Source organism: Camarhynchus parvulus, chromosome 21 (genome assembly GCF_901933205.1).
Source record: "Camarhynchus parvulus chromosome 21, STF_HiC, whole genome shotgun sequence".
Lineage (NCBI taxonomy): Eukaryota > Metazoa > Chordata > Aves > Passeriformes > Thraupidae > Camarhynchus > Camarhynchus parvulus.
Genome location: NC_044591.1, coordinates 4,262,276 through 4,290,086, shown reverse-complemented (window position 1 = coordinate 4,290,086; position 27,811 = coordinate 4,262,276). Strand labels below are relative to the sequence as shown.

Here is a 27,811-nt window from a genome sequence, read left to right as displayed (position 1 = left end):
CTTTTATGGGAGAAATGGTGCACTGTCAAGTGAACTGGCTCTTTTTCACAGAGGTGCAACACTAATCAATGTGACTGACTCTTGTTCTGTCCCCTTTTCGGATTTATCCCAGTGGATGGTGTCCAGCACGTTACAATATCAGCAGAGAGAAATAAAAAAGTAACATCTCCATTCTTTTAGTTCATCACTTTCAACCATGTATAATTATAGTTAAATTCAGAACTTTATTTTTTCATTAAAACTTCTAATGAACCATGTTTTTTTCTTACATGTGAGACAAATGAACAATGAGTTTGTTATATTCCAAACTCAGGAGTCTGCTGTTATGATTTATTGGTTTGTGAGCTGTTGTGCCAGGCAGCAGGAAGACTTAACACTTGAAGTGCTCTTCCCAAAACAATACACTCAGGTGGGGATAGGAAGAGCTGGCAGGTATCCCCACCTTTCTGAGGAGCAGCTGCTCCTTGCTAGAGTGTGGGACATGGTGATGGAGCCCTGGGCTGGGCAGGGAGGAGGGTTGGGAGGGAGGCACTGCTTGAGTGGCTGCAGACAGCAGGGACACTGCTGGGATTGTGCCAGGGGCTGCTGAAGGGTGCAATGATTGAGCTGGGGACAGGGCTCAGGCCAGGATGCCGATGGTGTCGGAGTGCACAGTGCTGGCAGCAGGTCCCTGCAGCCTCAGAAACAGCCCTGGGGCAGCACTGCACCCCCTTGTGAGGACTGGAGCTTGGCCAGACCCAAACCAAACCCCTATGAACTCTCTGTTGAAAGAGAAATCCCTCCCCACCACCAGGCAGCACCAAGGACTCCAAACCCCCCAAGAGCTGCGGGAGCCTTGGTGCCACCCTGCAGCTCGTGGATGTGCCACAAGCCCACGGGCACTGCTGCTCAGCCAGCTGCCATCAAAGCAGCAGCCTGAACACCTTGGCACACTGAAAAGGCAGCTCAACCTTTTGGAAATGGCACTAGGTCATGCTGGAAGCTAGGCTGGAAGCTCAGCTCTGCTTGCTTAGAGCTTCTATTTTAATTCTGTTGGTAATTTTGAATTATAGAGAGTTTATTCATAAAAAGAAGTCCCAGGGGAGTTGTGGCTGTAAAATGGCAGCTGCTCTCAGCAAGAATATGGTGGTGAAGGCTGTGGTTCTGCAGTGGGGCTGTTCTTACAGTTTTGGCAAAACATGGCACTGATAGAAAACAAGGAAGAGACTGGGGAGACTGACTGAGCATCTGGCTCTCAGGGATGCTTCTGTGCCACGTCCTAGCCTCTACAGGCTGGCTCCTCATTTCTGACCATAACACCTCACACAGTGACATCAAAAAGGAACTGGAGGAGATTTAGTTTTCTGCCCAGTCCCACCCAGCAGAGGTCAATAAGCTGGATGGGATGGAGAGTGCTGTTATATTTACAAACCCTTGCTTTCCAGGGGTTCATCTCAGGAACTTCCTACAGATGCAAAGGGAATGGGAGCTACTTTTCAGCTGAATATAATTTATTGCACATTTTACATTTACTTTGAGATCAACAGAACGCTAGCCATAAGTGAAATAAAGCCTTGCACCAGGAACCGGTCACAACTGAAAAGTTTTGGTTTTAATAAAAACAAATGAACACCCCTTCATAATATGAACTTTTTTTACAGGGGAAAGCATTTCTTTTGGAAATCTCATTCTCCTGGTGCAGTGACCTGAGCACAGAGAACCACAGCTGCACAGAACAGGGGCCAGATCCATGTCAGGAAAGGAGTTATGGCAGGAGTTGTCGAAAGCAACTCTGCACTGCCAAGACATGGATGTTTTCCCCTCTGCTGTCACCCATGAGCAATGAAGGCTGGTCTGGACCTGGCCAGAGCAAAACTATGATCAAGGAACAGCCACCACGATTCCTTGTCTCTCTGCAAAAGCCTCAGATGTGCTGATGTACCCAGCATGTAGCAGATTCTACAAGGTGCTGTTTCCAGCTGCTGTATCACCAGCCCAGGACTGTCCTGCTGGAAATCCCTGACAGGGCTTCTAGGCAAGATAATGCCAATGGTTCTATGCTGTAACTGCTGCTTTTCAGAAAGAGCAGATGAGTGTTACATTTTCAGCTCTTAATCCATTTGGCCTCTCTCCTCACTTTGGTATGGTTTACTTTATGAACTACATTTATTTTTGCTAGAAATAAATTAGATGTGAAGAGATAGTTGCAGCATCAGAATCAAATGAAATTAATTGCTGTCCTTCTCCCTCACTTGCTTTCCTCTTTTCTGGAAATCCTTGACAATACATGGTTGTGGGTGGCAGAAGAATTAATAAAACTATGATACACCGTGTCCTTGTCTGGAAGAGCAGTGTTGGAAATAAGCAGCTGGACAGATTGGTGCTGAAGAGGTCCATATTACTTCAAAGGCAAATTCATTCATATTTAAGCACATATTTTTCTTAACAAGTGCATTTCAAACACAGATTTGAGACTGAAACAATCACTGACCTCTCTCCAGAAGTATTTGTACAGGGGACTTCCAGCAGGTGGCCAGAGAACTGAAATTCCCCTCATGAGAAGGAAGGAGGTGTGTTACCTACCCCAGGAAGTACATGGAGAAGTGAGAAGAACAGGTCTTCATCCCTGCTGAGTGCCAGGAGAGAAGTGAGTGCAGGAAGGGGCTGTGGCCAGCTGGGAGCAGGAGGCCCCTGAGCCCCTGGCAGAAAGCACTGTGCACTCAGAGTCACGCTGCTTTATTGGGTACCGAGCCACAACTCAGATATTGCCTGGGAGCCGCCTGCAGCAGCAGGGTCTGTCCTTTTGTCCCTAACAGAACTGGCAGGACACCTCCTGCTATACAGACAGTAAAAATAAAAGTGTCTCTGTTCAAACTCGCAGCGTCCGGGGGAGGTTTTGCAGTTTCTGTTGACCCAGGTACCGTGGGAGACGCACGTTCCTGGATTAGCCATCAGCATCGATCCTGTGAGCTGTGGGGAGAACAAAGAATTGCACCAAGGACAGGCAGCAACACTTCTGGCTGCTAATTAGACACAACTCAAATAAGCCTCCAATGCACTTCTGGGAGCTCTGTCAGTTGGATGTGCTGCTCACACTGGGCAGGGAGCTGGTCTAGAGCAAACAAAGGTCTGTGCCCTTGAGCCAACCCACCAGACCCGCAGGAGTGCCAGTAAAAGTTGTCACAAGCAGATCCTAGTTTCACAGAGCTATTCCAGCAGGGAAAATATTTTGGCAGGTAAGATAAATGGGGACAAGGAAGAAATCTGACTCAGGCCTTCATACATTAAATTCAGTCCCCAAATGGCCACCAAGTGCTGCAAACTGCACAGAAGGACAGTGGCACCTGTGGGAGGCCTCTGCTTCCAGCCCCAGTTAGAGATACAGACTAGCTGGTACAAACTGCTGCAGAGATGCTGCTGAGTTCTTTTGGGCCTTATTCCAGAGGCAAGTCATGGTCAGCCCATTCCAGTAACCCCAGTTCTGAACCCCAGGTCTGTGTGCTTCACCACAGAGCTGAAGCAGTCCATTACTGGTTCCCCAAAGAAGATGCTGAGCAGTCTGAGCTACTTACATTGCTTTGGTATCCTAAGGGCCTCATTGTCAGCTGACATCACTTGGTGCAGAACTCCTCGGAACTGATAAAGCACTTTCAAACTCTTCTCCTCACCCACACAGGGGTCGTAGAAGCCTGGCAGCCCAGCCTTGAATCAGAGAAGGACAGACTGAGCATCAGGGAATGGACTTTCACAGCTCTCCAGCTGGCCAAAAACATTTATTACTGCCAAGGACAAGGTGTCATAAAGAAAAAAAAAAAAAAGGAGTTTTGCTGTCAGCAAGTTGAGACACTGGGGAATCATCTGCACAAGTTTTTGATGCATAAAAGTAAACCAGGGGGGTGGGAAGTTTCTGGTGTACAGCCCCAAGGTCTGTAACACCCACTGTCCCACTGGCACTGGAAAAGCCCCAAGAAACAGAAGTTCCTGGAAGTTTGTAATAAATACTTGGTAGGTAAATGGCATCTGTGAATTGATCCAGAGCCACTGGAGAGATCCCCTGGCAGGACACCACATGGTTCAAACAAAATTCTGGGCCACACATTTGAGTCTCTGAATCTGGGCTTTGACAGGACATCTACGTACCTTGGAGGCCTCTGTAAGGATGAGTTTAGAATCCTTCACCAAGCACTGCAGAGGCACAGTCACATCTATAACCTTCACCTTCTCATTCTTCCTGCTGTTGTCGTTAACAAACTTCCCATACCAGGCATTCACTACAATCAGACCTGCATTTCCCAGGAAATCACAACTGTGATGGAAGGCTTCCACTGACAAAAAGACCATCCCAGCATTTCTCTTGCTTTCAGTGAGATTTAATTCTCCTGGCCTGGACCCACACTTCCCAACAAAGAACAACATTTTTGCTTGGGTGTTTGTTAGCAACCTTCAGCACTAGAATGGAGGGACAGGACCTCAGTGTCACACTGATGTGACAGTCCAAGTGGATTTCAGTTCACTTTGGAACATTCTGTGGAAAACTGCTAGTAACCATAAGAGATCAGATTCCCATTACAATCCAGGAGCAAACCATGCAAGGAAAAAAAATCAGTGAAAGCTGAACTTCAGACTACAACTTTTCCACCTTTTTATAGACATATCTCTTTCTGGGCAAGAGGTAATTCCAGACTGTTATCTTCAGTCTGTTGATCCACTTCACACCATGTCCCAAGATAATATTCTGTGATCCCTCCTAAGCTCAGGCACCTGGAGCTGAGTCATAATGGGGCTCCCTCACTATGTGCACAGCAGCAACTAAGCTGCACTTTATCAGGAGTGGGAATGAAGAAACACCACCTTTGCATTATTCCTTCTTCTCTCCAAATTTATAGAACAAGTAAATGATATCATAATCTTTACCCATTCTGGCTTCCTCTGCCTCAATTATCCTTCGGACTGACTCCTGCATTAACCGGACCTGTCACGACACAAGTGGCAGAGCAGAAATCACACAGGGTCACACACTGTGGCCAAAGGAGAATGGTCCAGAGTGAAAAGAGTTTCCTTTCACTAAGGGGACTGAGTTACAAGAAAGACTCACTGCTGCTTCAGCCTCCTGCTTCTTCTGTAGGATGTCACTGGCTGTGCTCTCCCGCTGCTTCTCCAGCTCTCTGGCAGAAGGAAGGCAGAGCTGGGATTCAGGCAGAAACTGGCAGGGTCTCCTTACCCACCCCTCAGCCTCACACAAATAACCCCAAGTGAGACTTCCTGAGGAATGTGCAAGCTCACCTCTCCTTCTGTGCCCTGAGGTAGGGTTTGATGACCAGCCTGTGCATGGCAAAGTAGATAACGAGAGGTCCCACGGTGGCATAGAACACGGCGCTGGGAAGCAGCTGATCTGTTAGATGGACAGGGAAGAAGTAGGTCTGGCTGGCCCTATTCAGCCTGCAACAAAGAAGAGCAGAGGGGATGGTAAGAGGAAAAGCAGAGCTGAATGTGCTTGATGAAGCACGCTTAGCAGCAGTGCTTGCTGATGGACCAAGGGGAGATGAATGAGGAGCTCAAAATGTGAAAAGCCTGATAAACTGAAAAAGCCAACGGCAGAAAAGGCAGCTGACACCAGCCAGAGCCAGACTTTGAAGCAGCAGCTCGTGATGGTACCTGACCATTCTAAAGTTCTTTTTATAATCTTAGGAGAATTTGCTTGGTCATTAATTTTAACCGAAAAAAGGGACGAACATCCCCATGAAAGAAGAGAAAATGCTTCTAGAGAAGGCCTGTGCTCATAACACTGGCATGGGCCTTCAGGGCAGGTGTACATGAATATTCTTCTGATGTCTGTAACAATATTTATTTTAGAAAACATGAGTTTCCTTGGGCCTGAATTCTTCATGCCCTTCAGCAGTTTCACACCCCACCTGTAGCTGGCTCCAATTCAAGTGCACCACAGCACAGGGACACTTAATGAGCTCTGTCCTTCTGGGAACTGCACCTTGGTAATGGTACAATCACCTGCATCAGGTAATGGTAATTCCCTAATTCAAGCATTCACTTGTATGCAGCATAATACACATGGAATCCATTTCTACTAATATTTTCAGAAATCTTCTATTCACTTACCAGAGTGCTCCAAATCTCAATTTAAGCTGCATTTCAGAATATTCTGATGCACACACACACATACAGGTGGCCCAGGCTGTGAGTCACATCAGTGGAAAGCACCCATTGCTTATGATGGGCTTACAGCTTGCATTAGAGTTGAGGGCAGCTGCACCCTCTCCCAGTGATGTATCAATACACCTGCATTGATCTGGGACTGGCACCTTCCCACCTGAATACTGGAAATAGAATCATGGAGGTTATGGTCAGCCTCTGCAATAAAGAGTTGAGATCTTGAACTGACTTGATTTTCAAGGACACTCCTTGAGGAACACCAACGCTGACAGTGGCTCCTAAAACACTGTGTCTGGAGATCTTCCTCTCTGCTCCATACTCCACTATGGTCCCAAAGAAACCCACCCTAGAATGACAGAACCAAGAACTGTTAGGACAGAGAAGACACTTGAATTTCTCTTTACTGAATCCTGTAATTCCCAAACAAGTAAAGCATGGAAATGCATCTGTTTGCAGCAGATGTTGGCCTCTGGAAGATTCACAGTGTATCTCCAAGGTGAGATGAGACCTTCCAGCTTGCTAAGTAGTGAACAAGAACTTCTGGCTTTCTTATTGGGGATGATGCAGAGACACCATACACAAGTATTATTAGTTCCACATAACTGCAGAGGCACACAGGCCAAGCCTCTAAGACATTCACTTCACCCTTTACCAGACTTAAAGAGTGAAAAGCAGGCTCCCAAAGGCCACAAAAGTATTTGATTTGTGTGGAACCTGGAGGCCTACAGCAGCAGGAGAGGACAGAGTCCTCAGGCTGTGAGCAATGTGGATTCCCTCTTGAGCACTTACTTGAGAGAACCTTTCACTCGTGTTTGATCCTCATCCTGAAACTTATGCTGGTAACTGACCATCATGAAAGAATGGGGGATTCCCAGCTGAAACACAAGAGGCACAAACATATCAAAACACACTCCTGGCAACTGCTGCCCCCCCAGTTTCCTTTCTCACCCTTGAAGCACAGAACACAGAGCAGTGATTGCCACTTACAACCTCTGCTGTCCATGTTGACAGCTTGACCCTACTGCTTGACCCTACTGTAAGCTGACCCACATCACCTATGGCAATGCCAAGAGCTGTGCTCTGCCAAACAGCTGGTTACCTATCTTAGGTTTATCACAAGACACACCAACTGCTTCCTTAACCTGTAATCCCAAGAAAACACTTGGGACAGGAAGGTGAGGCTGCTCTCTCTCACGGGGCAGGATCCCTGTGCTGCCTGGGGCTCTCACCTGCATTGCCAGGGTGAGGTGGCTGCTTTTGGTGTCCCGGACAATGCTGGTGTTCATGGCTGACTGGATGCCCCACCTCCACTGCAGGTAGCCCATGGTGTTCTTGTCCAGGTTTCGGGCCAGGACCGTGGTGAGGCCGGGGCGGACCCCGCGCGACGAGAACTGCAGGGCACAGTTTGTAGTGATGAAACTAGAAAAATGAGGAGAAATTTGTCAGTGAAAAAAAGCACAGGCTCCCAGCTGGCCTCAGAGTCTTTCTTGTCCAGGAATTTTTACTGAGTGCCCAGAGACTATCCTGCAAAAAGCATGATGCTCAAGGCTTTCAGGGAAAAGTAAAAATTAATTCAGACTGCCCTGAGCACAGCAGTGCCCAGGAGAGCAGGCTGTGCCCTGGTTTATTGTTTGTGCCCAGGCACCCAGCCTTCCCCTTCCTGCCCTGTGCAGGTAACATCCTGGTCTCTGCAGAACAGCACACTGGGGTGCTGGCACAGAGCAGCCCTGCTATTCAGTAATCCTAAAAAACAGTGATAAAGCACTCTCTGGGGAACAAGAATCCTCTACAAGCTCTGAGGAATGGCAGATGCACTAAATTGGAAAATGTAAACAGAAGGAACCTACATGAGCTCCTATGATGCTCTGACATGTGGCTCCAATCACAGGCCTTACCTTGTATTCTCCTTTGCAACCTGAGACTTCTATTCATTTGTGAACAGACATGACACTAGTGTCAAATTTGGCATTATTTTCCTAAAATATGATACATGATCTCCTGTTTTGCTGTCAGAAACTCCCTCTCACACATGGAAGCCTCAGAAGAGATCCCCATTTTTTGTTCTGTTCCCAGAGCAAACTTCTGTTGCTCTGCCTCATGTATGATGAATCATGACAAGGTCAAGTACAAATCTAAGGATGTGGAACACAGATCTTCCTTAAACTGAAAATATGAAAAGGGAGGGCACCAACACCCAGAAAGAATGCAGGCATTTTGACAATACAAGTATGACCTTAACTCTAAAGTGTAAATACTTTATTTTGTAGGACAGAAAATGAATCCAAAATTAATGTGGAAGAGAATTCAAGTCGTTTAGCTCCTTATTGTGGGATATTAACCACTAGGCCATTTTTCTAATATTTACCATCTTGGTGTAAGATTACGAAATATCTTCAGCCCAAAGAGAGGTCCATGAAGGTCTCCAGCTCCAAACTCCAACTGTTGGAATACACAATACCAGAGTGTTAGAGGAAATCATCCTTTACAATAGTGACAAAGTATGGCAGGAGCATCATTTTCATCACAGCTGTTTTACACATCTGAGTAACATTTACCACCTCTTTCAGCACCCTCCCTTCTCTTCAGCTTTGCATTCAGAAGAAGAAAAGGTGTCTCACTGAGTTGGAGCTCATGGGTAAAACAAAACCAGTTTTGTAAAGCTACAGGTGACTGCTACTGGCACCTGCTTTGCTCACTCCAAATGGAGAGGGGAGAAAAATAAGAAAAAACAAGGTTTGGTATTCCCTTTTTCTCAAATTCCTTTAAGAAATAATTTTTCTACCTTTTACAGAACATAGAAAATGAGAGATGAACCACAGCTGAAGCTCCCTCCCAAAAAACAGAACACCAGGTAATAGATTGACTATAAAACTGCACAACAGGGGTACTCTTACCTCTCCCCATCCCTTGGCAGATGTCACTCGTCTCAGTGCAAGATTAATTGATCCCCCTCCATTCCCATTCTGGGTGGAAAGGTTTCCAGACAGTATTGCTGTATCTGTGGAAGTCAGGGGTGCCTGAAAAAGGAATATATTGTTTCAAGTACCTCTGATCCCAGTTCACACATTTAGTGCATGTTCTGCAAGGACATAATCACCACTGCAGAGTGTAAATGGTTTTGTAGTCAAACATCAAGCATGGCAAAAAGTCAGATAATTCTTACAGTACCAGACACTTGTGACACCTGTAATGCACCACCTTGAAGTCCTGACCTTGAGCTGTAAACCATTCTCATCTCTCTAGCAGACTAAATTTCTACAACTCTGTGAAAGAGGAAATGCTTCCCATCCTTTTCCTTATGCTTATCCTCAGGACTGGGTGCCATTTGCTTTCATCCATTGAACACATCCCATTCAGTGACAACTGGGCTCTGAGCATCTCCCTGCCAGGAGGGCAGGACCCTGCAGCCCACAGAGCAGGTGCCCAAAGGCTCCAGAGCCAACCCACCATTCTGCTGGCCCCAAGCTGCCTCTTCCCACCTGTGCTGTCCCCCCCAAACCCTGCTGAGAGGCAGGAGCAGTGTGTTCTGTGCTCTGCATTCACCCACGCCCCTCTCACACAGCAGAGTTTGCCCTCCTCACCTCGATGGACTGGGATATGTGCATTTTGTTTATCTCGATCTGGGGAAAGCTGCTCCCAGGCACATCTTCATACTCCTCGTCATAGCGATCAAACAGGTCAGTGGCATCTATTCCCACACTAATTGTTCCCTGAGGGATGACAAGTGAAACAGGCATTTAGCATTAGCAAACATCTGGCGTGCACAGAACAAGTGGCTGAACCATCCCTGGGTATGATTACATTTTTGTGCAGCTTTCCATTGCTCTGCAATTACTTTTGCCACTCTAAAATGCATTTCCTAATGCACAAAACAAAAGTGAATGATTACAATATTCCAAAACAGCAATATAAATCATCAAACAGACTGGAGAAAAGACAATTTTTCAGCACAAACTCAACTTGCAATCCCAGGAGGTCATTTTTCTATTGTGACACATTACAGAAGCAGGTAGAACACCTTTACACAGCAGGTTTCTTCTTTCCCCACAAATGACTGTGCTCTGTCAGTATTTAGAAGTTGAAATAATATATTCTAAAAATTGATTTTCTTCAATGGAACTTGGTCAGAAAACCTCTACAGGCTTCTTCTTATGAGTTACCTAAACCAACTTAGTACTGAACTGTATCATTCACTTGCAATTGATCTTGTTAGCAAAACATTTTGATTTCTTCTTCTAGTTTATATCTTGTGATCAGAAAGAAGGCTTGAAAAAGACATACTTTTAGCAACTGATAAATATTTCCTTTCTCAGACCATAGAAAAACTTATTCCTATAAAAAACTAGGCCACAGCACAATAGTCTGGCTACCTGCTGCTGTTCTCCCTCAGACTAACTGCAGGAGTGTGTTTCTTTGAAAAGAGCACAATTAGGTACTTGACTGGGTCATAGAACTTCAAGAGGCTTTGGAAACCCTCCCTATGGACCCATCTGACAGCATCCCAGCTCCTATAAAACACACGGATTGCAATAAAAACCCCCCTCTGTGCACAAGCACAGAGTGAACTCTGAGCAGTTTGTATAGGGAAACTCAAGAGCTGGGTAGCTACAAACCCCATCCACACTGAGGCCAAGCATGGCTGGAATAAATCCTTATTTCAGTCTGAGGGAGCATTTTTCCTTGATTGCTCCACTCTAATCAAATGCTGGCCTGTAAATAAAGGAAGAATTGCAGAGTCTGACAGGACTGGAATATTTCCTCTGCCTGGGCTCCCAGTCTATCTATTTGCTGTGGAGATTCCCAGCCTCTTCTCAGTGTTAATTTTCTGATTACTTATGAAGCAAAAATTGGATAAGTATTTAAAAACTGAAAGGTGTGGTTATTTCCAGTTGAATCCTGGAAGAGGGGCTGTGTCCCAGCTGGTTACTAACCAGCCTTGGCAGCTGGTGAATTTCAGAGCAATTACATTCATTGTTCTGCATGGTGGTGGCACCAACAATCAGCTTCTGCCCTTTCTGCACTTTCAGGAATCATCTGCAAAGTCACCTTTAGGTGACTCCAGGCCCTACAGCTTCTCCAGTTTCAGCCCTCTCCTATGCCATGCTGTTCCTTGAAACGAGGCCAAAAGAAGAGGGAAGCAATGGAAAACCTCTAACCACCCTGTGAGGGCTCAGTCCTGTGCCAGCAAACACCCATTTGGAGACAACCTTGCTGTACTTGGCTTACTGGTGCCACAATGCTGCACTCTTTGGAAAGATGCACCAAGATCCACCCACATTCCTGAATTTCACTGCATCTCCTTTCTCTAAAACACACTAAAAATATTAGGATTTCCTTTTTCACATGTATGAATTGTACAGCAAATATTCCTCCTAAGGAAAAAAGGAAAACACCTGAACCTCTCCATGAAAATCCACAAGATCTGCTCAGAGAAAAGGAGTGTCTGTCTCCCTGTTCTCCAGCAGAGCTCCTGCTCTTCTGCCTTCCCCTGAGGTGAGAAGTGGACCCTGGGCAGACCCTCCACCTCCTGCCAAGCAGGTGAAGTCACCCTGGGAGCTCTGTGGATCCTGGCAAAGAAACTGGTTCAGGCACAAGCACAGGAAAAGCAGCAGATGGCAAAGTTAAAAATATTCCCAGAGAACAAGAGCACCCCTATGCCTCCGGATAATGGAGGGGACTTTGCTGCTCCCAGCTCCCAGCAGCCACCTGCTCCAACCATGGAGGAGCTTTCCCCAAAGGAAGGGCAGCAGGAGAGAGCTGGAACTCCTGCTCAGGAGTCAGTGGTGCCCACACTGTGCTGCACAGAGCAGCAGCTCAGCAGGGCAGGAAGCAGGAGTGGCACAATGGAACCATCAGAGCGGGGACTGGCTTTTAAAATCACCTTTATTTGCCAGCCTGTGAAAAGGAAACAGGCTTCACTGATGGAATTCGTAGATGTGCCAGAGGAAAATATACTTCCTCCTTACTTTTTACTTAGGGATTTACCTTCAGCAAGGTGATACCTGTAAGTTATGCCAGGCTTTGCCTTGAGGCACCTGTGTTCCTTACATATTGACCTTCCACAGCAGGAAAATAACTGGATTTAATTTCTCCTAACAGGAAGTGGTTCTTCTTAAACCTAGTAATGAACTTTTCAACCCTTCTGCACATCTCTGAAAGCAAAAACAAAGCTCTAAAAGCAAATAGGAGACTCAATTTCAACCCTCCAAATTGCCTACATCTGGTTATTGCTCAACATTTCTGGTTAAAATGCTTTATTTTTGTGAAACTGTTTTATAGAACCGACAAAATGTTGGAAATTTTAAAATAACTTGTGCTCGTGTATGAAATGATCACAGCTGTGCTCCCCAATTCCACGGGAACACTGCCTGGAGAGGCATTTCCATCAGCTGCCAGCCTGCAATTGCTGTAAACACCCAGATGGTTAATTTTATCCCAGGACACAGGCTCACAGTGCAGCTCGCAGCCACGGCGAGGCGCCCAGGGAAAATGTCACATTCCTGAAGCAGGGAGCAGCAGAGTGGGAGATAACCATGCCCCTCTCTGAAAACACCTCTCTGACCCCACTCACCCACACCTCCAGCAGGGATAGTTTGCCCTGCCTGGCTTGTGGCACACAGAAATCTCTTCCTGCCTGGAATAAAGCTGTCAACAGATACTCACACAACACTTTATGCTTGTTTACCCTTCTAGTACAAACCAGTTCTTAGTGTCTATAAACTACTCACAGCCTGGAGATCTGTACAGCCCAATTGCTTTGCTAAGAGCAGTGCACATCCAAAGGTGGTGCCAAGGTGAATGTCTCAAAATATTACAGCTCTGCTTAGATGGATGTTTTCCTTAAGATCCAGTCCTAAGCACCATTGCAATCCCACATCTGTCCACTCAGAAGACATTGTGATTTTACACTAATCTATGAATTAATTTAGTTAATAGTAAATGCAGCTCTTGGATAAGGTTACTCATTGCATAAGAACCAAGATTGTTGTGATTCAACAAGCTTTGAAACTTCAGTCAGGGACCATCCTGACAAACCCCAGGTTTGCCTCACACACTCATCAAGCCAAGAGGCAGCAAAGACACCGAGAGTCTGAGCTATGGATACTCTGGCCAATTGCCATGCCCATCTCTTCCTGCCATCCCAAAGGTATTCCTCAGCACCTCTGATCAGCCAAGGTTAGCTGAGGTGAGTCAGACACTGCTCAGACAGACTGAGATGGGAACAGCATCCAGGATGATTCTCATCCTGAGGGCACGGTCACCCTTTCCAAAAACAGGCACTAAGCCTGTTCAGATTGACTTTGCTCACTGTGCTGCTGCCCAGCTGGCTTAGGGATGCTTCAGATTTATTGCTGGTTTCAAGATGCATTTGAACAGCTCCCTGCCTTGTTGTGACACTGCAGCAATGCCAAAGGGAAAACCTGTCAGGTAACTGCAGTGAGTTACAATTATTTAGTGAACTTGGAAAGAAATCATAAATATTTCAGTGTTAGGTCTATTTTCTAAAAATTGCTGAAAAAGGTATTTTGTCTCAACATGTTTTGCTAAGAAAAGAAGAGCATTCAGTAAGGGATTGTTAAAAGAATGAGCTGTTTGCCCTATATTATGCAGAAAAACTGCATATGCAAAAGACAGAAAGTCATGCAGCAAGTGTAGACACCTGAGGGGCTCTTTCCTCTGGGCCCTCACCTAGGCTCAGCACCCCCTGCACACTGCTGATAATTACAGACCCACTCTTGAGACCAGGATTAAGTCTTTGCTTACCTTTGGATTAGTTCTCTGCTGCAGTCTCCTCTCTTCCCTCTCTCTCTGCAGACGCTCAAATTCTTCCCTGATTTCAGCTGCAGTTCTCTTTCGTTCCACAACCTGCTCAAAAAGCAACGAAAACCAAACCATTACCAGACAGAGGCTGCTCAGGGCATTGCAGTGCTGAGGTTCAGAGGCCTTGGGTGCAGGATGCACTAACACACTGCTCCAGCAGCTGCAATTTCAACAGTCAGAGTTTGGAACAAAGCACCTGGGCCAGATCAAAGGGCAGGCATAAGTGAAAACCCCATGTCTTGAGAGAAAGGAAAATGGTTTTGTTGTTTCCATTCCCTTGACAAAACCAGGACAAAGAGCTGTCCAACCAAAAGTACAAGACACTGCAGTGCAGCTGTTACCCTCAGCGATCCATTAAGTGCTCTACCAGGTGTGGACACAAAAATGAAAATAACTGAAAGCCTCTGGCCTGAGGTGAATTGATTCCACAAGAGCTGTGTGATTTTAGGCTGTGCTGGTTCACAGCTGCTTACCTGACATGAGTCAGGGAATGAGAGCTTTATACAGGCCCAGTTTTGGAATGGATAGAAAGAGTATTGGATTTGGCTCTTCAAAATAAGATCAAGTCTGCCAAAAGCAGTTAAAAAACTCTCGTTTCCAAAGCATCTGTTACATGTTGGATCTGCTCCACATTTCTAGCAACTGACTCCAAATTTGACCTTGGTGCTGACCTGGCCCAATACTACAGGATTCTGCTTCAAGCAGCATAGTGCAATCAACCAGGGCTGGCAGAGGCTAGCAAGGGACTCAAGAGCTGGACAGACATGAATGGACAAGTTCTGTTTCCAAGCCCATAAAACCCAACCAAAACTAAACCAAACACATTAAAAACCCAGCTCGACCCACCCCAAAAAGCCCAGGAAGAAAAAGTAATTTCAAACTTAGAAGGTAGTTGATGCTGAAAAAAACAAGTTTTGGATGAAAAAGATGGGACTTGATGGACAATAATGACACATTTGTCTCAGATAAAGATGTTGCCTGTCATAGTAATATCCTTCCAGGGAACTCTGAATGTCAGGTTTATTGTTCTCTTGTCAAGTGCAAAACCAAAGGGTTCTCTGAAAATCCATCATGGTGTTCCAGCAGGGACAGAGAGAGACAGAAATAACTAACCAAGGATGCCTTCAAACCAAGAGGCATTTATTACCAGCCAGGTGTCAGTGCAGCTGATAGAACCATGGCAGATAAAGGTGGGCTTAGTCAAGGCCACTGGCCATAATGTGCTCAATTTCTCTCACCTCCCAGCCTTCCATCTCCAGTCCTCTCCTCCCATATATGTCATAGATGGCTCTGGTCTGTGGATCACTAAGCACTGTAAATTGAAACCAAAAGAGGAGAGAACTCAGTTTTTGGTCTTCTCCTCAGATTTCAGAGCAAAACACTCATGATATTTGGAGTTCAAGCACAAATCCTAGAAACATCTCATTCTACAGTTGCACATTAACTCCTTTGATGCTTCCACGTGCTTTATTGACAAGACATACTGACTTTTCCCTGCAACAAATCCAATTTTTTGCTCATTTTTCTAAAACAAGAAAGTGGAAAGAACACAAGAGACATGCAGCCTAAGTGAATGTGCATGGGGAGGTTTCTAACACTGCTTTCTTTGAAGGTGACACAAGCCCTCTACCAAACATGGAGATTATGAAAAAATTTGGCCAGAGCAGTCCCTGGGTCTTTTCTGGGATTGCCATCCAGCTCTGTCTGGCTTTCAAAGCTCTGTGGTGCTTCCTTTGATCTTCCTCATCAGCAATGTCCACTGATCCTTTCCCAGCTAGTCCCAGCAAAGGAATTTCCACGAGGCAGTTCACACCTTGCCAAGCATCAATAAGGGGTAACAGCAAAGGTGTGTGTAGAATCTTAACCTCCCAAAATATCACCCAACACAATGGACAACACAAAATATGACAGGAGACTGCAGAACAGTTACTTTAGAAAAAGACTGGGCACAGAATTAGGAAGAGGGTAAGGTATATTTAAATGCATAAGCTCCTATAACATATCTTTCTGTAAGAAAAAATAAATCAAAAAATTATCACTATTTCCTCCTCCAGGGTTCTAAGACCAGCTTTATCATTATCATGTATTTCTTGAGGCTGTGGGAAAACTGATGTGTCCCCAGGGAGCTGGGGGAGTATAGTAAGGGAAAAAGAGGCTTATACTGGTAATTGAGTTTTGGTCTGAAGTAGTGGAATATTATTGGACTTGTTAAATGTCACAGGCAGACATTGCTTTTTATGAATTCTGATAAAATGAATCTTTTGTTGTGTGATACTAAGAGATGGAAGAGAAAATAGAGAGGAGCTGAAGTGGCTCATTTCCAAGATGTCAAAATTTTTGCTTGTAACATACTGCACTCACATTTGGTACTAAACAAGCACCAACTTCCATGTTCACTGCAAGGCAGAGCCAAGAGCAGCCAGAAAATTCAAAGGGAAGCTGCTGCCTCTAATGTAAGGCCACTCACCACACTAAAATGAAATTACTGAAGCATTAGGAGTTTTTGTTCCACACGTCATCAAGGTCAGACTTTCCCTGCTCTCCCAGCAAAAGCTTCCACATGTCCCAGCACCCAGCCTAGGGACAGCAGGAAAGGCTCCACACATGCTCAAGTCCAACTGGAAGGAGCAAATGCTTATCAGTCAAAACCAGGGGTGCAAAAAATATTCACTCATATTTGAGGTTGAATGGGGAAATATTTATTCAGCATTTTGCTTTAGTTTCTCTTTAGCTCCAGGACTGGGTGCACCAGGTTTGTAACATGGATGACTCCTACCATTCTAATCCATCTGCACTCCAGGTGCAACTTGCACACCAGGATTAAAGTAAACATCAGTTTAATTCAGAGTATTTGAAAAGGGCTTTGGCACAAAAATAAACTAACTGCTATGAATCAGTTGTCCTCCTCTCAGCCAGAGCATACAGAAGAACTTGCTAGAAATGGAGATCACAGCCAGGTGACAGGGAACAGAACCCAGGGATGCAGCAGTTCATCAGTGTAATATGAAATTATATCTCTATTTGAAGCTTTTTAGCCTTTATTCTCCTATGGAAGGGTCTTTAGAAGTAAGGGAAGTGATGAGAAGATCATTTACAGAATGCAGGAGGTAAGACAGACACTCCACATCTCATTCCCTGCAGCATTTATATGGCATTTCCCCTCTGACTTATGGTACAGAAGCAGGAAACAGCATCGGTAACTATCACCAAATTTAATTATTACTTTGTAATAATAAATATCTTCAAAAAGCATGAAGACACAGCTCTCCTAGAACCCCCCCTGCAAAGCTCAGCCTCCCCCTGACCTTCATAGGCTTGGTGGACAAGGTTGAAGAGACGCTCAGCCTGGCTTTTGAGCTCGGGGTCGCGGTGCTTGTCGGGGTGGTAGAGCATGCACAGCCGGCGGTACGCCGCCTTCAGCTCCTCCTGGGAGGCCTGTGGAAACCACCAACAATCAACAAGGACAGCCAAGGCCACTGCCAAAAGGCCACTCTCAAGATCAGTCCTGAAAGGGAAGTCTGTCAGCTGTTACGTTGCATGACTTTGGACCAAAATCAAGAACGGATCATTGGTTCGCTACATAAGTTAATAAAATATTCAATTATCACACCAGGATTGTCCACGCTATCTGCAGTGCAACAAAGGACCTCAATAGCTCATCAGTGCATACCCAAGTACAAAAAAATTATGTAAAAACCCCAACTTTCATGTTCAGACTAGTTGTATTAGGCAACTACCTAATACAGGTATTAGGTAGTTGCCTAATACAAGTATATAAAACAGGTATTACAGTTGTATATAGTTGTATTAGTAGCCTAATACAAGTATATAAAACAGGTATTACAGTTGTATATAGTTGCATTAGTAGCCTAATACAAGTATATAAAACAGGTATTACAGTTGTATATAGTTGTATTAGTAGCCTAATACAAGTATATAATACAGGCATTATAATAGCATATAGTTGTATCAGTTGCCTAATACAACTGTATAATACAGGTAATTCCCCTCCAAATCAGAGAGCAGGAAAAAGCAAAGTCATCTCAGATAAAAGTACATAAATTCAGAGATGTACAACAAATTCTACTCATATTTCAATCTTAACCCTCAAAGGGACACTGTAACTATCCAAAAGCACAGACTTCCCACAGCTGTAAAGGTAAGAAATGTAAAGCCATGGTTCTGTTCTTATCCCAGCACCTGCCCTGTGCTCCCCAGCAGGGTCAGTGTTGTGCTGTGAAGGAGGAAGGTGCCTCATCTGTCCACAAAGCCAGGGACAGATAACCATGAGAACAGTGTGCCACCACACACATCACGAATGAACCTGCCTTGTCCTTTACTGCAGCCACTCTGGGACCTCAGATGGCACCTGGCCTCCTTCCAAGAACAAGGATGGCTCTTTCAGAATCAATAGGGAAAAACCCCCTGCTCCTTCCATTATCATCTCCCAGCAATGTTATTTTTGGACTCTAGAGAGTCTTGGTAATCTCCTCTCTCTCATCTAACCCTGCTACATCCCTTGCATTGCAGTTCCTGTTCCTGCCCATTCCTTGGAGATTGCTTAACACCGACTGTTCAGAAGTGCAGTTGCTAAAATCAACAAGAACTTCCCCCAGGCAGAGCTTGAAAGAGCCCAACCATCCAGTTCCCAAACTGTCCAGGCAAGAACCAGTTCCTGGGCACAGGAAGCCATTCCAGGAGGAAGATCCAGAGTAAAATAACCAAAACCTGATGGTCCAGGCTGTCTCCAGGGGCTGCCACAGTCAGGACCCAGTGCAGTCAGTGAGGGGGGCACTCAGAAGTGGATTTACAGACACAATTTCCATTTACTGTTAACACCCTTCAGGAAGCAAAGCTGTCAGAGATTCCTAGCTTTTACTGGGGAAATAAAGTTCCTAAAAGGTAATTTCTTGAAGTAACATCTTTTTTACCACTTGTGGCAAGGAGGGTTTCCATCACAAAAACACACTCACTTGTGTCACAACACCAGGAATCTGTCTGGATTTGAGGACAGCTCAGAATGTTTTTTCTGCATATTTGTATTGTTGCTTGTTAATGTTTTGAAATGATACAGCAAAAGGGGAGCTGCCAAATTTGCTGGTCCCAAGACAGTAAGGACAGCCACAATTAGCTTATTTCTTTTTATTACCTTGTGCTTTCTCAGATATCAAATTTAAACTCGACTGGGAAGGCAGTGGAACATATACCCCCAAAATGGCATTTTTAAATCAAATTAATGATAAATGGTTTAATGTGCTATTGATTATATAATAGAAATGAGCAGGTTCATTTTTCATAAATGCCATGTTCAATAAAATGTTAGATTGGGCATTTCATCATCACTGAGTAGTTTGGGTCATTGGTTCAATATTCCATGAGCAACAGCCTCTTCAAAACCACCAAAGAAACCCTGACATCGTTTTTAGACTGCCAGGAAATGCAGTCACAAACAACAGCATGTAAGTTACATTTTTATTACCAAAACTCTGGTCAACACTGAAAGGTCTCATTTAAGGTCTCAAACACAGCACCGTGTTTTTAGCAGACTAACATGTCTAAAAGATGAATCATTCACACACACACAGAGCAATTCCTGCTCACAGGATCCTGCCTCCATGGGGTCACTGCAGCTCCAAGCTCAGCTGCCACATCACCCTGTGTCAGCACCCAGACATGCTGTTCACCCCTTCCACTACAGGACAGTACTGCTGAAAATAATTAGCAATCATTAACAAAGCGCCCACTCCTCTCTGTTGGAATTACTCCCTTGCAGACCCCTTGTATTCATTTTCCAGCTCCTTGCTGTACAAAACCTGAATGTCCTGCTCTGGAACCTGGCTAAGTTAACCATTAAACCTTCCCCAGCAGTCACAACCCTCGCGTGGTTCCCACCTCTGTTCTAACCTCGGCACGCCGCTGACGTTTTGGAGGGGAATTACGAAAGCTCCCAAGGAATGTACAAGCATGGCCTTGCCGGCTTTAAACCAGACGAGGGCTTGATTTTTTTTATAAAAGGAGCTCAGCATCAGAGAGTTCTGCAAACAGCATGACCATCACACGCTGTTCCTTCAGGAATGCAGCCGATTCCTACACATGAGGCACAGGGGACTGTCCCTGCAGCTCAGGCACTGACAGGAGTTCCAAAGGGAATTCTTCCAAGCTCTCAGACTGAATGGCTTCCAAGTCTGGATATCCTATTGCACGGAGCAGTGGTGGTTCAATACGAGCCTCGTCCAGCCACAATAGCCACACCCAGGCTGATGGACTGGATGGCCTTTTTATACATTTTTATATACACACAAATATATATATAACAGCTATACTGCTGCTGCACTCGCTGAAACAAACTACAGCACAGTTCCTACATCCAGATCTTTGTGGATCTGCCTAATAATTACTATAAAAAAGCGGTTATCTCTCAATAAGCTCCAAACTGTTCCGGTGTAACAAACCCGCACCAATTAATATCCATCTATTCTTAAAAGTGAAATCAAGGATTCTCGATCTTTTTTTGGCGGGATAAACGTTTTGCAGAAAGCCCTGGCTGTTTCCAAACTGGAAAGGTTCGGGAAGCCTCCCCAGCCGTGCCCCAGGGGACGCGGGTGTGCGCGGCGTGCGCGGAGCTGCACCAGCAGCGCCCCGGCAGCGCCCAGACCGCCGCAATTCGGAGCAAACCCCGCATTTCCCGGCCTCAGCGGGCGCTCCCCCGTCTCACCCAACCGGGAGCCCCGCGGCCCGGCCCGAGCTCTCCCGCCCCGCCGCCGCCAGCAGCAGCAGCAGCAGCAGCAGCAGCAGCAGCAGCAGCAGCAGCAGCAGCAGCCCGGCCCGCGCGGAGGACACGCCGCAGGGGCGCCGCTCCCGCCGGGCGCACACGAGGGCCTGGCCTCACCCCGCGCGGCCCCGCGCGGCCCCGCCCGGCCCCGCGCGGCCCCGCGCGGCCCCGCGGCCGCACCTCACGGCGCACGTTCAGCAGCCCGTAGTAGTCCTCGTTGTCCGGCGCCTCCTCGCCCAAGGCCGCCGCCATCGTCCCGACCTCTCACCCCGCGCCGCGCGCTGCGGCGCCCCTGGCGGCCCGGCGGTCCGACCGCCCGCGCACGCGCGCTGGCACCGCTCCCCCGTTCCCCCCGCGCCCGCGCGGCCCCGGCGTGTGCGCGTGCGTGTGCCGGGAGGCGGCGGCGGCGGCGGAGGCGGCGAGGGGTGAGTGAGGGAGGGACTGAGGGAGAGAGAGAGCGAGGGAGGGAGCACGGACCGGCACCGACCGGCACCGGCGTGCCCTGCCGCGCTCCGCTCCGGCCACGTTCCCCTGGTTCTTCACCCCGGCACTCTGACGCGTCTTTGCCGGTGCGGTCGCTCCGTACCCCAGCGGCGGCTGTGGCAGTGTCGTGGGTGCCCAGGGCCTCCGTCCACCCGCTCCCGGGGGATAGCGGGAGGGAGGGCGATCGCGACCGCCGGTGCCCGTCGCTGGCTCCTTTCCCGGTGCCCGTCGCCAGTTCCTCTCCCGGTGCCCGTGTCGGTGCCGCAGGGCCCTCGGTACCTGCCTAAAGGGCAGTCGCTCACTCCGGTCATTGACGGGACGTGTAGGTGCAGGCGCTGCCACGAGGCCTCTCTCCCCGGTAACACGAGGGCGATTTCCAAACGGTGCTGTCACCATCCCGTCGCTGTTCTGTGAGTCGCTATTCCCCGGTGCGGCGGGGCTGGCGGAGGGCAGCGGGGCAGTCCGGCAGCCCGCTACAGCGGAGGGTCCCGGGGCAGAGCTGCACGGCACCGGAGGCGAGCCCAGCTGAGCTCAGCCATGTCAGACCCACGACAAGGGCGCACCGTGGGCAGAGCCTGCGCTCGTTTGTCACCGGCAGATCGGGAGCAGTTTCCCTCGGATCAATAGCGCTGCTTTGGCTTTTGGCGTAGAGAACCCCAGGGAACCCTGGGGTTCACGCTGTGCTGCCCTCCCTGATGGTGGGTGAACTCCCCAGGCCCGAGCAGTACCGAAATGGAAGGGAAATGCCCCAAAGTGCAGCGCTCAGAGATTTTAGCAATAGGGCTGCCCAGCTTTAAACGTAAACCTTATTTAAAGCATGCTGGTGGACAGACAGATTGGGTATTATTGCTGTGATAAGGCTGTCAGGAAGAAAAATAAGCCCAGTGGCTGGATCTGATATATGTGTGGGGATGCTGGAGTGGTTTTTGGGTGCTGCTGTCTGTAAAGAGGAGTGTTTGAAAAGCCACTCATTGACACCAGTGCAGCCCCGTGTGAAGATGGAACCACATTCCCATTTCAAAACTCAGCTAGTCTGCTTTGGATTTTATCTTCATGTCAGTTTTATTTGAAAAAAGGAACGTTTTAATATTTAATAAGTTTTTTTTTCCTGATACAAGGGTAGTTAACAACGAAGTATTGATTATGTTATAGCAGTTCCTCTGCACTCCTGGTGAGTGAGGTGCAATGCTTGGAACAAGAGGTGCACAAAGGCTCCCTTTCTGAGAAACCATGTGGAAATGGGTCTGTTCTGCAGGGAAACACCTCTAGCACTGCTTTTCCTCAATGAACCCACCTGCTAGACAGGTTTTTTTTTTTCCACGTGGTTTAGGAGTCATTGAGTCTGTGCAAGAATGCAAAGGAGATTAGAGTTGTGAGGATGCCAGTTGCCATGGCAACTCTATTTCCCATGGATTTTGGTCCTGTCATAATTATGCTCTTTTTCTAACTGATTTGGGAGCTCTGTGATCCTTGGGGATGATTAGTGACAGAGTTACTGGGGATCCTTCCCCTCACCAGATTGATCTGACGCTTTCCTAAAAGACCCAGCTGCTTGTTGCCAACGCTGGCTGCTGTTCCCTTGCATCACAGATGATTCAGGGGAATTTTCTGGGAACGTTCCACAGGTGTCACATCTTGGCAGGGAAATATAGGAAGAGAGAAATACGAGTTTAGGGAGCTAAATGTGAACTGTGCTTTCTAAGGATGTAGAGAGGGCTCTTTAAAACCCTGCATTATAACAGAGGAAATGTAACATCTATGGCAAAAAGCAATCTGACGGGAAAAAGAAAAAGGAAGAAAAAAAAGAAAAGTGCTTGTTTGTGCTTTACCAACTTGCCAAGGCTTGGCTTGGGGTGCAATATTCCTCTTCCCACATTGGTACTTGCAGGTGGAAGCTTTGTGGTGCAGTGTGGGGCACAATCCCTGCAGCAAGAGAAGCAGTCCCCAGGACTCAGGTTTAGCTGGGCATGTGTTGTCAGACCTGTGACACCGTGGCTGCTGCTTCAGTGCTCTCTAGTAAGCTGTGAGTAGCCTCACTAGTGGTGGTTCACCTCTGCTGTGGTAGAGCCAGAGATAGCAGAGACCTTCATCATGGGATCTCCCCTCAGGAGTGGGCTGGATGGAGCTGCCCTCCGTGTCCCCGAGGGTGGCAGGGACACTGTGAGGGGCCCAGTGTAGCAGATTCTCTCAGTGACTGCCACCATGGTCTCACCACTGGGAACCTGTCCCCTCACAGAGTGGGTTTGGTAATATTAACTTTACTTCCATCACAGCTCAATGGAGGGAAAAACTAGAAAGTGCCATAAATTCAGCCGAGCTTGTCAAAGCTGTCAAATTACCCCCTGACAAAGCTCCTGCCTGCAATGACTGCAGCATCAGCTGGAGGGGATGTCTGTGATGGGGTGACAGCACCAGGGCTCAGCACCGTTACACTTGTGATGTACTGTCACCAGGGGCTCCTGGGCACCCCTCGAGGGTGATGCTCTGAGCAGAGTTAGTTTAAAAAAAAATCCTAAAAATCTAAGGGTGTAGACCAGCATCCTGCCCTCTGTTCTCAGCCAGAGTAATGCTGACTGCTAAATTCTAGTAAAGGTGTTTCTTGGCCCCATTTGTTAGTATTAGGCGTCCAGAGAGATAATGTCTTTGCACGTATAAAAGGTGCTATTGATTTCCTGTTACTGTTGTCCTGAAATGTGCACGGGGTGTCTATGGAGCAGTGACAATCCTCCATCACTAGCTTTATGGGAAAAGAATGCTTATTGAATCTCTTCCCATAAAATATAATCTCCTTCTCCCTTCCAGAATTTGCCGGCCCCTGTGGGAGTCCCTTATGTTGTGTCTTTGAGAAAATTGATTTTTTTTTGTCTCCTCTTTGTACACTTGTGTTTAGTCTTATTTTTAATTTGGCTCATGTGATGTGAAGGCTTCCCTAACATTAAACATGCTTGCTCAGTCTTGTATTGCTTCTCTTTCATATGGATTAACATTTTTAGAATGTTTTAAAGTAAAATAAAGATATTTACGTGGCACAAGTCTCTCTTGTTGTTGTGAGAATTTTTTTAGTCTGAGTGAGTCATTGCCCGGCTCCTTGTCTCCAGACAGGGCTGAGGCACTGACAGCTTTTCAGCTGCTTACAGGTAAATTTGGGGTAAGTTTCTGGAGTGAACACACTGATTGATCATGGCTGAATGACACCATAGCCCAGAGCACAACTTGCAGTGTTGTCTGCTCAAGAAGCAAGGTGGTCTTTGAACTTTAACAGTGGCAAAAATACTGTCAGATTTGTCCTTTCCTCTGTGTAGCAAATGACTGACTATGGGATTTTTCCTTTCAGGGAGGAAACGGCAACATGAATTCATAGATGATGAGTAGGATGCCAAAGCCAGAGATGACAGTGCTCTTGAAGAAATGCTGGGTAGAACAAAAAGGTAAAAGGAACAGCTAATTGAGTGCATTTCAGAGCCTGTGGGACTTTGTGGGGTACCTTTCCTCACGAGGCAAACGGCACACCCCCTCAAACCAGAGCTCAGTGTTCTGAATTCCCTCCTCCTCTGTTTTGCATGAAGTCCCAGTGCCGCCTCTCACTCCTGACCTGCTCTCTCTTTGCTCGGGTTTTCCCCAAAGTTATATCATTATGTATCTAAAACCCACACAGCTCATCCTTTCCACCCTGTCCCTGCATGTGTGCCCTGGCAGGTGCAGCAGCTCTCCCTGCCCCACCAGTTACTCCACGCCTCTGCTGCTGTGGTTGTGCTGAGGGCAGAAACAGAAATGAGAGCTGCACTGGCCCAGTCCATTTGCAGCCAGATGCTCAGAGGGTTGGTCAGTCAGCCATGGGCTGTCCTGCTGTGGCCATGGCCCCAGGCAGGTGCACATGGCTGCAGTGTGGGGAGTGTTCTACAAACAGGTGCCACCGACAGGGCTGAATCGCTCTCTCTGCCACTCTGATGCCTTTTAGTGCATTTTGTGATAATGCTGTTGAGATGCCCAGAGGAAACACTTCTTATTGGCTCTTTGATTCTGTGAAATTCTCTCTATAATGGAGGTGTCTTCCTGGGGACTTGGGGAGGTAAGAGGCAGATTTAGTCATACCTGCAGAGCACCACGCAGTAGAAAGGCCTTGTTGTGCTCATCCAGTGGCAGCAGAAGTGGCTGAAGCAACTGATGGGGATCAAGAAAATCTTCATTAGTCATGTAGCTCTCCTTGGGATACTTTCATGCTTGTTTGTGCAGGCTGACTTAAATCCCCCAAAAGTCAGAAGCAAATGTTCTCCTTGCAAGTATTCCAGGTTTGCAGTGATGATCTGCCTGTTGCCCCTGCCTCTTGTCTCTCTCCAGCAGCAGCTGTGTGGGACACAGGGTGTTTCTGGGGCAAGCAGAGGATCTTGTCAGTGCTGTGTAATGGGTTGATATATATATATGTAATAGTTTCTGCTGGAAATGTTGTTTTCAAAACATCAATCAGGGAGGAATTACCTGTAGTTCAGGTGTTCGTGCCATTTGGCCAACCAGAGCTCTTAGTCTGCTTGGAGCCTTCCAACCTGATATGACAAGAGCCTGTCATGGACAGAGCTCTTTGCTCTGCCTATGTTCAAAATATCTGCTGAATATACTCTGAAACACTGATTGACTTTTTTGGAATGGTCCTAACTTGTATAAGCTGTCTTACAGTACAAATCCATTGTTATATAATTTTTAGTTTAATAGCACCAGAGGTGAGAATTTAAGGATACCAAAAATAGTAATTAGCAAGTTTCTGTTGTTGTCAATCCATATTTTGGGAGATTTGATAGTTTTGTTAGTTGTTTTTCTGCATATGTGTATGTGAAGGCTGTTGATATATTTTTCAACTATTTCCATAAACTTGGATGTGAATCTGTTAGACTCTTTGGGTTTCAAAATTCTTCATCATCAGTCTGGAGAGCTTTGAATCTGTAAAACTGGAGAACAGCCAGTGCTGGCAGGACCTGTGTCCCTACAGGAGTGCTGGTTCCCCAGAGCCAGGTCATGTAGCCATTCCTTATTCCTCCTGCTCCCTGCTTGGGGCCCTGGCACCCAGCCAGCACAGAGCAGTGGTGGCCACAGCACCCACAAAGCCGGGTGAAATGTGGAACAGGGAGGCTTTTCAATATTTGCTGTAGTTTTGAGAGCTCAATAGATTTGTTATTTTACTGCTCATGCTGCTAAACATTGGCTCGGGGCAGTGGCATGGTGCTGGTGCTTTAAGGTGGCCAGTGGCCACTAGCTGTGCTCAGCACTGCCATTGCCAGCTCCAGCATTGCAACACGTGCTGTCCTCTCAGCAGTGGCTGGAAAGCTCCAAAAGGAGCAGATTTGGCATCAGCACAATCACTTCTGCAGGCGTTGTGCTTCAGGCGCTGCCAAGTCCTCGCTGCTCCTGCTTCCTTCCAGCACGTGGTATTTGGTGTGACCCTGGGGACAGACAGTGGCCTGCTGGGCTAGCTTGTGGTTTTTTGGTTTTTCCCTCAGTTGTGTCAGCATTCAGGTTTTCAGTTGCAGGAGAGTGATGGGCAATATCTGTTCTGGTTGTTCTGCAGACGCTGGCATCGGTGAGCAGTGGCAGCAGTGGAAGGTGGTGTGTGTCACCCCCATGGTGACATGAGCTGACAGAGCTCTTGAGCAAGGGAGCCTGTCTAAGGGAGAGTCACATTGTTTGGGGTCCTGTAGCCTCACTGCTGATGCAAGTTCTCTTTTTGAGGTGGAGCTTTTCAGAGCACCTGACTGTTGGTGTTTAGCCCACGTCTCTCAAGCAGTCAGGAAAGGAATGTGAATCATTCCGTATCCTTTGATCTGAAAGTTCAGTGCTAGTCCTTTTCTGTGAGTTCTTAGTCACTGTATTTGAAGCTCTTGCCCTCAGAGTTGGAGGCAAGGCAGGAGGAGGAGATTGCACTTAGAATTCCTCCAGCTTTGAGATAGAATATTGCATGGACCCACCAAGGCATTTTAGCAAGGCCATGCCATGTATCAATGGCTGTTACTAGAATTTGGGACTCCAAGAATTTCTGATTTTGTCTGTGGGGTTTTATTTGGTTTGCTTTAGGTTTTCCCCAAGAAATTGTGGATGTTTTTGAATAGTACCTGTTAGTTCCTCAGATGAGCTATGAACAACCTTTCACTGCAACCCTGGGAGTTTTAATCCAGATACTTGCTCTCAACAAACTTGCTATAAACCATAGAAACGCTTTTGTGCAGATCAATTTTGGTATCACTACTGAGCACATAAATTGGAATTTTGATTGTGAAAATTATTGGCAAAGTTTGGTCATGTGGAGCAGGTTATACAGTGTGTGTGACAGGCTGTTGATGGACATAAGCACAGATCCAGGAGAAGATCCTTGGCTTCCTGTAAATACTCAGGTGAAGTTATGCTAACTTACTGTACATTTGTTTTCCTGGCAGAGATGGCCCCTTAGATAAATGTTAAATAAACATTAAATACAGACTGACACTGTCAAAAGGAAGATACAGCTCACTTAACGCTGAAAGTGGCATTTCATAGAGACCTTTTGCAATTTGTAGTTCAATAAAAACGGTAATCTGTGTAGAAATATTCTGTGCTTGCCTATTC

General features: G+C 46.7%; 2 protein-coding genes across 4 annotated transcripts in view; one reads left to right on the top strand and one right to left on the bottom strand.

The window, feature by feature from the left end:
• Nucleotides 1–257: 257 nt before the first annotated feature.
• On the bottom strand, nucleotides 258–21,049 carry DNAJC11 (DnaJ heat shock protein family (Hsp40) member C11). The gene is made up of 16 exons (XM_030963993.1): nucleotides 20,921–21,049; nucleotides 17,274–17,403; nucleotides 15,207–15,280; nucleotides 13,912–14,013; nucleotides 9,729–9,857; nucleotides 9,042–9,164; nucleotides 8,513–8,586; nucleotides 7,377–7,566; nucleotides 6,937–7,022; nucleotides 6,377–6,493; nucleotides 5,263–5,418; nucleotides 5,075–5,144; nucleotides 4,894–4,951; nucleotides 4,120–4,262; nucleotides 3,552–3,681; nucleotides 258–2,949 (listed from the first exon to the last, which is right to left on the bottom strand). The coding sequence occupies exons 1-16, from the start codon at nucleotides 20,990–20,992 to the stop codon at nucleotides 2,924–2,926; spliced, it is 1,680 nt and encodes a 559-aa protein (XP_030819853.1). The 5' UTR covers nucleotides 20,993–21,049; the 3' UTR covers nucleotides 258–2,923.
• A 67-nt stretch (nucleotides 21,050–21,116) lies between these two features.
• The window catches only part of CAMTA1 (calmodulin binding transcription activator 1), a 248,199-nt gene continuing 241,504 nt past the window's right edge, over nucleotides 21,117–27,811 (top strand). Inside the window, exons 1-2 of one of the 3 annotated variants that reach the window (XM_030963986.1) lie at nucleotides 21,117–21,165; nucleotides 24,558–24,651. In XM_030963986.1, the coding sequence (XP_030819846.1) occupies nucleotides 24,585–24,651 (67 nt within the window). In that variant the 5' untranslated portion in view covers nucleotides 21,117–21,165; nucleotides 24,558–24,584. Of the gene's footprint in view, nucleotides 21,166–24,556; nucleotides 24,652–27,811 lie in introns of those variants that run through there. The other 2 variants (XM_030963988.1, XM_030963985.1) reach the window with 2 other exon arrangements.

Coding starts and splice junctions, on each gene's coding strand:
- DNAJC11 (XM_030963993.1), bottom strand. CDS start 20,992: ATGGCGGCGGCCTTGGGCGAGGAGGCGCCGGACAACGAGGACTACTAC. Junction 14,014..15,206: donor TGGAGATGGAAGGCTGGGAG/GTGAGAGAAATT, acceptor CTTTTTGAGCAG/GTTGTGGAACGAAAGAGAAC. Junction 8,587..9,041: donor CTGCCAAGGGATGGGGAGAG/GTAAGAGTACCC, acceptor GTATTCCAACAG/TTGGAGTTTGGAGCTGGAGA.